We start from the raw sequence: 10,701 nt of genomic DNA on the forward strand, positions 1-10,701 counted from the left end.
TAATTTTGAACAAATAAATGCAGCCTTGGAGAGCATAAAAGACTTCTTTCAAAAACATTAATAAAACATTACTGACCATTACAGTACAACTTGCTATTTAATGAAATCAAGGTAAGGTCTATGAGAAATGTTACATTCAGACTGAAATGAGATTTTAAAAAACAACCAAACAACAACCATTCAGTAACAGATCACAATGAAAAGCATATTGTGTCAAGATTTTCTTTTAATCAAAGTCTTAACTATTTGCATAGACATGTTTTGTACTACTGAATCAGCTGGTAAAACACTCTACATAAACATGGCTTCCCAGTTAAACATACAATTTTGTACAAGAAAGTAGAAAAAGCCCTTCACTTTACTTCAGAATTACAAAATTATCCCAATGTTATGGAAGCTAGTTTCCACCACAGAATAATAAAAATTGTGACTATTTTTCTTGCAATTGTGAGATATAAACTGGTAATTTTGAGAAATAAAGTCAAAATTGTGAGATATAAACTTGCAATTGTGAGTTATAAAGTCCAATTCTGAGAAAAAAAAAGATTATAATCTTGCAGTTTTGAGAAAAGAAAGTCACATTTTTGAGACGAACTTGCAAATGCGATAAAAAAGTGACTATTTCTCATAATTGCGAGTTTATATCTCACAATTCGGACTTTATATCTCACAATTGCAAGTTTATATCTCGCAATTCTGAGGAAAAAAGCCAGAATTGTGAGATAAAAAGTCACAAGCTTCCATACAACGTTTGTGTGTTTTCAGGTTAAAAAAAAAAAAAAAACAAACAAAAAAAAAAATCTCTTAAATATCTAGATGAGATACCAAAAAAAGACGTTTGACCAAAAAATCTTAGAAATCTTTAAAATCATAAAGATAAATGACTAATTTCTCTCTCTTCTAGGTCTATCACATTACAATACAACCGGCAGTTTATTGTAAAGGACTGATCTAAGAAACAAAAAGACTTCTTTGTCAAAAAGCAACAGAGTGTTTGGAAATGGCCTTACAGACAGCGGCCGGGTCATTCCTTTCTCTTACCTTCTCAGAGGAAGCTTCTTTTGCTTCTGTTCTCAACACTACCGACAAAACTAAAACTATTCCTCAGAAACGCCTTCGAATTAAATAAGCCGGGTTTAAACACCAGGCTTGCTTAATTCAAAAAGCAGTTTACATCAGCTTCACATGAAGTAATAAAAACATAAAAATATTAAAAAGTAGAAACGCAAAGCCTTACACAACTTTTGGTTCAGCTGAAATGGGTCAGTAACAGGAAGACAGATGTCACATCTGTGGATTTTGCTCTGGTCCCGCAGCCTACAGCTGAAGCTAGTCAGCAGGATCTGTCATCGACACACATGCACAGCTGTTTAACCCACACCAGCACAGCGTAAGGAACCGTGGGATACGCGCACAGCCTAAATCCACATACACACCCTGATCCACAGAGCGATGTAGGCCGACTCGCTTGAAAACCACAAGAAGCACTACAGTACGCCATTCTAGACTCCTCAACCGCAGCCATCTTTACCCATACCGCACCTGCCTCCACCCTGAGTGACCCAACCCGGCTAATAACATGCACGGAAAAGCCATCATTAAGTGCTGCGATAACTAAGATAAGTAGTTATTCACTAAGAACAAACCTCACTGAAGTATTGATATATACATAAGTGAACTGAAAGTACACAATTGTCATACAAAAAAAAAAAAAAAAAAAAAAAAAAGATAAAACAGGTGTAGATTTTCCCCTCTGTTTATACAAATATTTAGCTAAAAGCTCTTTCCCAACTCTCTATTCACTAAAGTGCTCTCAGATTTAACTAACGATGAAAACTAGTCAGCGTACAGTATAACTACGCAAGAGTGAGAGATCAAATATAAAGCTATTCAGACCCTGCAGAGTACGAACAAGAAAAAGATCCATCTATATAACACTAGTTTCTTTAAAACAAAGAGATACAACAATCAAAAATCTGTTGATCCCATACAGGGTGATGTTTCAATGTTTAAAGGGGATAATGAAGTGGAAAAAGTGTATGTGTGTGTGACCAGATGGTGTCTGGTCTGTTTTGTTCCAGTTGTTCTGCTGGTGTGCAGAGGCTGTAACACTGAGTCACTGAAGGGGGCGCTGCTCTCAGTATTTAGGTACTTTGGTGTAATCCTCCTGTTGGACGGTCTTGCACAGGCACATGGATAGGATCATCCCTAAAAGCTGGAGTAAGCAGAATAGACAAGAGATCACAATCTGGTCCCCCACCTCTCACGCACACACACACACACACGCACACGTTTACAAGTTACCAAGATACATGAGGATTTAGTACAGACTTTTATCGTTTTTTATATAAAGCTGATAACAACTACTACAAACCAGCATTATTCTAATAAAACATTGGTTTGCACCAATAAATTAAATGAAAATATGTTTGATCATTTAAATTAGTTATTTAATTTGTATTAAATATTTTTATTATTAAATTATTTATTAAATTATTTAAGAACTATTTTTACTTTAATTGATCGAATATAAATGCAATATTGGTCTCTAATGCTTATATATATATATATATATATATATATATATATATATATATATATAAAGAAGTAAAGCCATATTGAACAATGTATATTGAACAGTGTATATTTCCAATAAATTTAATAAAAATCTTTGTTTGACAATTTTTTTTATCATTTAAATTTGCTATAATTATTTAATTAAAAATATTTAATTCAAATGAAATAATATCTAATAAAATTTTGGTCACACTTTAGTTTAGGGTCCAATTCTCACTATTAAATAACTATTAACTATGACTTTTGCCTCAAACTCCTAATTACTGCTTATTAATAGTTATGTTCAGGTATTGGGTAGGATTTAGGGATGTAATTTAGAGAATATAGTCATGCAGAATAAAGCATTAATATGTGCTTTATAAGTACTAATAAACAGCCAATATCCTAGTAATATGCATGCTAATAAGCAACTAGTTAAAAGTGAGAATTGAACCCTAAACTAAAGCGTTACCAAATTTTTAATTTTTTTTTTGTTTACTTCAAGTAATTGAATACAAATACAACTAGATTAAAAAAGTTTGTCTTGACAAACTTTAAGTTGGCTTGAAAAAGCTGGTCCAGAAAGTTTGAAGCAGTTTTAAAAGTTTGAAAGTTTCAGTTTTAGTTTAGTAATTTTGATAGAGTACTAGGGTGCTCTGTGTGGTTGCTAAGGTGTTGCTATGCGGTTGCTAGGGTACTCGGGGTGGTTGCTAAGGTGTTGCTATGCGGTTGCTAGGGTACTCGGGGTGTTGCTAGATTTAGCTTGATAGATAGATAGATAGATAGATAGATAGATAGATAGATAGATAGATAGATAGATAGATAGATAGATAGATAGATAGATAGATAGATAGATGATTTTATGAGTTTGAATGAGTTTCAATGGATTAGAAATAGTACACAGAATGGCACTTGAGTTTAATTGAGTTTTTGAGTCTAATGGGCTTCCGTAGTTTAAATTTGAATTTTGACAGTTGGAGTTTGAACAGTCTAGGCTCATTTGAACATTCCGTCAATGAAAGTCAATGGGATTTTTCCGAGCTTTAACAGTCTTTTTTTAGGAAACCGCAAGTCCGATCAGTTAGAAAAGATATAGCACACTAAGTCAGAACAGTCTGAAGATCTGACCCAAGTTTGGAGTTTGTAGAGTTAAAGCTGTAGGAGGAGTTAGAGTTGGAAATTTTAGTCTCAGAAGAAAATAGCATAACAGTAAGTTGGCTTTTTCAAGCCAACTTAATTATGTAAAAATATTTGGTTTTGGTTTTTAGTAGGGTTGGGACAATACAGTGATTATTGATTCTCGATACGATGAATCTGGAATGATTCTAGTATTTTCCGAATGCATCGCGATTCTCTCTCGAATCTATTCTGAGCTTAGTTTTTTAACAGCAGATGGTACTAAGTGCTTTAGAAACACATGTAACGTTACTCTGCTTGCTTCCAGTTCCTTTACACACACCTCTTAAACCTAAAATAATCATGCATAAAGTTCAAAAAGGTTGAAGTGAATTACAAGAGTGTTCACAGTGGGCTGTGTTTACATTAATCTCATGTCATAAAAGCATTCATTTATGAAAGTATATTTAACCTCTTACATGACTCAGCCAAACGCACAAGAGCTCTTCAGCACTCTTCTTCATGAGCGGTTAAAAACTAGCTTAGAGCACCATCTGCTGTTAAAATAAGCTCAGAATCGATTTGAGAGAGAAAATCAAAATCGATCCAGATTCATATCGTGAATCAAAAACTGATGTATTGTTCTAGCTCTAGTTTTTAGTGTCTAATGTGCTTTAAAAAAAAAGGAACGGGACACCAAAGTGTTTGTGGAAAGTGCCAAAAAAACAGAAATGAAGGATAATGAAAGCCATACCACACACACACACACACACACAGAGTTAGAAGGGAATAATCATGAATTAGGAATGCATTTCACAAGATGCTCTTCCTAGAATTTACCTCAATCACTGCTATTCCAACACAGACCCCGAGAATGACTCCACAGTTCCTCAGGAACCAGTCCTCCACACTAGATATACAACCCTGCATACAGGGAATGGAGAGGAATGAAATAAGCAGAACAACTGGGGAAAAAATACATGCAGGGTTTGGAAATGATCCTAAACAGACAGAGCTCTGCGAAGATAACATCAGAAGAGACAAACAGAACATGCCAAACTCGAGCTAGGCCAAAATCCAGAACAGTCAGTGGTCTAGTTTACAGGAAACTACATTTTGATTTACAGTAAAGGCTTTGTTCACTTACTAGAATAACTGGACTGTGTATATGCTACTAATATGATACAGCTTCCAAATGAATTAAACTAACAGTATAATGGAAAAGCATTCAGAATTGCCCTTTAAATGTAAGTATCGGAGGGTCTGAAAACTGGCCTGGCCTTTGAGATCTAATGAGCAGAAGCACAAGTCATGAATCAAATTCATTATTAATAAAAGAGCCAAATGCTTGAATGGGGACTCAGAAATATTGGCATTAGGGCTATATAAAAAAAAATTGATATCTCGATATTGTCAAATTTTTTACGATATTCGATATATTTACAGTACAGTCCAAAAGTTTGGAACCACTAAGATTTTTAATGTTTTTAAAAGAAGTTTCGTCTGCTCACCAAGGCTACATTTATTTAATTAAAAATACAGTAAAAAAACAGTAATATTGTTACTATTTAAATATATTTGACAAAGTAATTTATTCCTGTGATGCAAAGCTGAATTTTCAGCATCGTTACTCCAGTCTTCAGTGTCACATGATCCTTCAGAAATCATTCTAATATGCTGATTTGCTGCTCAATAAACATTTATAATTATTTTAAATGTTTGTTTTTTTCAGGATTCCTTGATGAATAGAAAGTTGAAAAGAACAGCATTTATCTGAAATACAAAGCTTCTGTAGCATTATACACTACTGTTCAAAAGTTTGGGGTCAGTAAGAATTTTTATTTTTATTTTTTTTAAAAGAAATTAAAGAAATGAATACTTTTATTCAGCAAGGATGCATTAAATCAATCAAAAGTGGCAGTAAAGACATTTATAATGTTACAAAAGATTAGATTTCAGATAAACACTGTTCTTTTGAACTTTCTATTCATCAAATAATCCTGAAAAAAAATATTGTACACAAATATTTTGTACAATTGTACACATTAAATGTTTCTTGAGCAGCAGATCAGCATATTAGAATGATTTCTGAAGGATCATGTGACACTGAAGACTGGAGTAATGATGCTGAAAATTCATCTTTGCCATCACAGGAATAAATTACTTTGTCAAATATATTCAACTAGAAAACAGTTATTTTAAATTGTAATAATATTTCACAATATTACTGTTTTTTACTGTATTTTTAATTAAATAAATGTAGCCTTGGTGAGCAGACGAAACTTCTTTTAAAAACATTAAAAATCTTAGTGGTTCCAAACTTTTGGACTGTACTGTATATCGCGATATGTTTGCATTTGCTTTTAAATAATAAAAAACATGATTTTCTTTTGCCCTCATTAAAAAAAAACTATTTAGATTGAACAGCTATTGTTACAAAGTAAATACAAAATGTTTAGTGCAAATTTAAGCAGTTAAAAAAAAGTTCTAGAACTCACTTACTGCTTTTTATTAAATGAACATGTAAATGTAACTGAACTGAAGTAATGCAAAACAAACACAGAAAGTGCATTTCACAAGCGGATTTCAGCTCCCAGCCATCAATACAATGAATGGCAAGACTGATATAGGGCTCGCAGGTTCGGCTCGTCCATAGATCGGAAGTGGTCGTGAAGTGCGTTATCTGAGAAAGCTTCTGTGACAGCTGTTCGCAAACTTTAAAATACAGTTTCGGGAGCGCATCCTGTGCAAAGTATTTACGGCAAGGCAAATTGTATCGGGGGTCGATTGTCTTTAGCAGCCATCTGAAGCCAGGATTTTTCATGGTACTGATAGGTATCATATCTTTGGCTATATGAAACGTGACCGCTGATGTAATTTCTTCCCACTTTTTACTATTTCTTGCATATGGCACCCCACAAGAGGAGAATGAATCGACCAGCTTTATTTAGGGACGTTTAGGGACGACAGGCCTACTAGATTTTTCGGCAGATGTAGAAGCCGAGGCTGGTGATGGTGGCTCACGGAGTTTCATGCATTGCTCATACTGCACAGGATGCTGCTTGAGGTGATGAAAGAGATTAGTGGTGCTACCACCCTTTGTAGCTATTATCTTGCACACCTTGCAAATGACGGTAATTTGATTGGTATCTGTTATCTGAAAACCAAACCACCCCCATATTACAGATTGTGCGTTCCTTTTGGAGACTAATTCATCGTCGTCTCCATTTTGCTAATGTGTAAAAAAAAAAAAAGAAAAGAAAAAAAAAACCCTCCCCTACCTCACGTCTCTTGCACACTAATACGTAAGGGGACGTAATACTGGGAAAGTATGCTTGAATTTGAAATATTCAATATTCAGGATATTTTCAAATTTTACATTGTCATCAAAATGATTGCAATATTATTGCTAATATTCAATATATCGCCCAGCCCTAATTGGCATGGACTGAATGGTTGAGAAAAGCTGATATCCAGAAATCTACAAAGGAAATCCATATGTTGCACTAAAAGCAAAAGGAAGGAGGGAGAGAATGTGGTGCAGATGGAGAGGAAATTCTCACTAGCAGTATGAAACACAAGGGTCGACGCTTTCGCTATTGGGTTCAAGACTAGAATCAGGAAAGTTTAAGCAGGAATTTGCATCTGGATGTGTCAATGTGTGCAGTAAAGCTGTATGTCTGTACCGTAGTGAAGACAGGCCACTCAGGAGACAAAGTAACACACAGGCCTGTTTCTTTCAAATCCGTGCCACTGATGGATACATTTCTGCAGGAACATGGATACAGATTCTTGGAATTGTTTTCACTCTTTATCAAGATGTTCTCCGTCCAGTTAGATGGTCCAGTCCAACCACAGCACTTCATCTGTGAGAAACAAAAAGCAGGAAAAAATGTTTACACTACAGTAAAAAACGCTCTTACGATGTGCAAGAGATATTATCGTAACCTCACTGTAAGGGAATGATGGAAAATGGCAGTGAAGAAGGAAACGGCAGACAATAACAGAAGGAAAAGCTCACGCTCACCGTTCTCTGGAGGTAATCCCAGGCGTGCTCAGATGTCTTGTTATGACCGGTGTAGTTCACCAGAATTTTGTTCACAATAGTGGACATCTCATGTTTCAGCTGAAAATAAACATGGAGAAATGTTAGGATGGATCTGCGATTTGAACTTTCTTGTGAACTGAATGGCACCCGCTGTAATAACATCTGATATTTCAACAATCAACATTCGTTATATAGTGCAACGGTCGGGTTCTGGAAGTAAAAACATTTATTTTCTCCATAGGGTATTTGATTGTGAACGATAACTTATAAAGCTTTTGAGAAACACCTGTTGTGAGCTCTGAGGTTGTTAATCGATGGTATTTGCTTCTGTTGAATCCATCAGCATGCATTATTTCAGCTTATTTTTAAAATAATTGTGTTTAACAGCAGAATTCATGGTGAAAAACTACATTACCCATGATGCTGTACAGAAATTTACACCAATCAGAGAGTCGAAACAAGCAATGCGTGTCAAAATAGCACTGCAATTTTTTTTTTTTTTTTTCAATAAACTTATATATATATATATATATATATATATATATATATATATATATATATATATATATATATATATATATATTCAACATTTGTAAATGAGTTAATTCAATTATGCAACAATGCTTCATGGGATTGTAGTTCTTTCCCTCACTAACGACATTAAGTACCTTTGTCTTTTTGTCCGATCTTTTTTGCTTTAAATCAAAGTTTGTAATGTTATGATTCACCTTGTAGCGGATTTGGCTTGGTTCATGGCTTATAACTCTTTAAATCAAGACTTTTTTTTTAAAATCCCTATGGGAAAAATGAATGGAAAAAAAATACTTTGGGAACCAGTGCCACTGATAAAGGACTGTTGCACTCTATTGCTGGAAACAAGAAAATTCATATGCTACTTTTCAAATGTTATTTTGCATAATTTTTTGCATTTATTAAATGAAAAATATTTTATTAGCTATGATTTCCATTTTTTATTTTTTTTATTATTAACTTATCTAACTTAAGATTTCAATATTTTTTAAGTCTCTTATGCTCACAAAGGCTGTATTTTCTTTATTAAAAATACAGCGAATTTATGTATTTTTAATTTTATCTTTTTTATGCAATATAGAAATCATTCTAAATTCTAAATTTTGGGGAAAGTTACTTTTAAAAGTAATGCCTTATAATACTGCGGTACTCGCTAAAAAAGTAACTAATTGAGTTTTCACCTGGGCTGGGATTGCTTGCTTGTTAAATTATTTTTTTATTATTTAACTATTATCTAACTTAAGATTTTTTAATATTTTTATAAGTCTCTAATGCCCACTAAGGCTGTATTTATTTGATTAAAATACAGGGGAAAAAACAGTAATACTGTGAAAATGTAATGACAATTTAAAATAACTATTATATGTATATATTAATATATTTTAAAATGTAATTTATTTCTATGATCAAAGCTGAATTTTCAACATCATTACTCCAGTCTTCAGTGTCACATGATCCTTCAGAAATCATTCTAATATGCTGATTTGCTGCTCAAGAAATATTTCTGATTATTATCAATGTTGAAAACAGGTGTGCTGCTTAATATTTTTTTTTAAGGAAACCGGGATTTTTCTAGACTTTGAGTAGAAAGAGCAGAATTTATTTGAACCAGAAAACCTTTCTAACATTACAAATATTTTTACTGTTCCTTTTGATCAATTTTATGCATTCTTGCTGAATAAAAGTACTCTTACTGCCCCAAACTCTTGAACAATAGTGTATTTATGGACAGTTTTTGATCATATAAGTGATAAAACTGGCATGAACAATTTTAAAAACCACCCTTTACCATTTCAAATACGTATACATTCACGTCGAAAACCTTTCAACCTCAAATCCCTGTTAAAGTGAACTTTATCTTGAGAAGAGCTTGTTTGAAGTTGATGTGCGTGTGTAGGAGGTGTGGTGCCGCCGACAGCTATGAGGGGGCTCCAACAATGATAAACTAAAGCTGCAAAACACTGCTTCTGCAGAGCGGGCGTAAGAGACGGCTGTGAACCTCGCCCTGTTCTGGGAAAGCAGTCACCATGCCCTGTGGTGAAGTGTAAAGAGACATCGAAGCATGCCCAAGCACAGACTGCAATTACCTGCTCTACAAGAAGACTAAACACGCTATAACTGATATTCAAATATCTATGCACATGTCTGATAATACGGACACAGAAAGAAACTAAACACAGCTAGTTAAGTTGAGCATTAAGCATGAGCTTATGGCTGTGGTTACTTAACTAAAACTGATCTAAGGAAGGCTGACTAAGCACAAGTTGCATTAGAGGATGTATATATCCTTCCTAATACTATAGAAACGCTGTTAAGATGAAGAGCAGCTCCTGTTGTTTTTTTAATCATCTTAAAGCCATTTGGTGTGAAATGTCTGCTTTCCTGAAGAGGGCGCTGTTGTCAAAAAGTCTCACATGAGACAGTGAGGAAAGGCAGGGGAATCACCCACATCAAACACGACTTGTGTCGTTGTTACTCACGGAAACATCTTGTCATGCCACACACCATCTTGTGTGAAAGGTGATGTTGTGAGCGGAAAGTGAATTAGTTCCACTTCCTTCATTCAAATGAATTAGGAAGTGGAATATGTAGTAGTGAACGCTCAAAATTTTCTTCAGCTGCTTAATTTAAAATCCCAGTTTCTAGACCACCTGCTAACTTCCTCTGAAACATTTCCTGTTACCACCAAACACGATGGGTTAAAACCTAAAGGGTTAAGAGATTACAGAACAGTCATAACTGACTAGAAGAAGTGCTGCAAGCTTGTGACGCCGTTGCACGAAACATGCTTTTTAAACAGAGAAGTGATGTGCAAACATCAGAAACTCCATCAAAACACATCGATTCATACTGCTAGGTCATTTAGAAGAAATATATATTAACACTGCTCCAGATTAACTAAATAACATGTTTTTACATCAGAGTAGTGTTGAAGCTACTTTTAAATGCTA

The 10,701-nt window shown here is 34.3% G+C and overlaps 1 protein-coding gene across 2 annotated transcripts in view; it reads right to left on the reverse strand.

Moving 5' to 3' along the window:
• Nucleotides 1–208: 208 nt before the first annotated feature.
• cd82b (CD82 molecule b) overlaps nt 209–10,701 on the reverse strand; it is a 37,332-nt gene continuing 26,839 nt past the window's right edge. For both annotated transcript variants that reach the window (XM_048168619.1, XM_048168620.1), the window contains 4 exons: nt 7,700–7,798; nt 7,359–7,538; nt 4,513–4,596; nt 209–2,215 (listed from right to left, as the gene is read on the reverse strand). In XM_048168619.1, the coding sequence (XP_048024576.1) occupies nt 2,138–2,215; nt 4,513–4,596; nt 7,359–7,538; nt 7,700–7,798 (441 nt within the window). In that variant the 3' untranslated portion in view covers nt 209–2,137. The remainder of the gene's footprint in view (nt 2,216–4,512; nt 4,597–7,358; nt 7,539–7,699; nt 7,799–10,701) is intronic.

This window comes from Megalobrama amblycephala, linkage group LG19 (assembly GCF_018812025.1).
Source record: "Megalobrama amblycephala isolate DHTTF-2021 linkage group LG19, ASM1881202v1, whole genome shotgun sequence".
NCBI lineage: Eukaryota > Metazoa > Chordata > Actinopteri > Cypriniformes > Xenocyprididae > Megalobrama > Megalobrama amblycephala.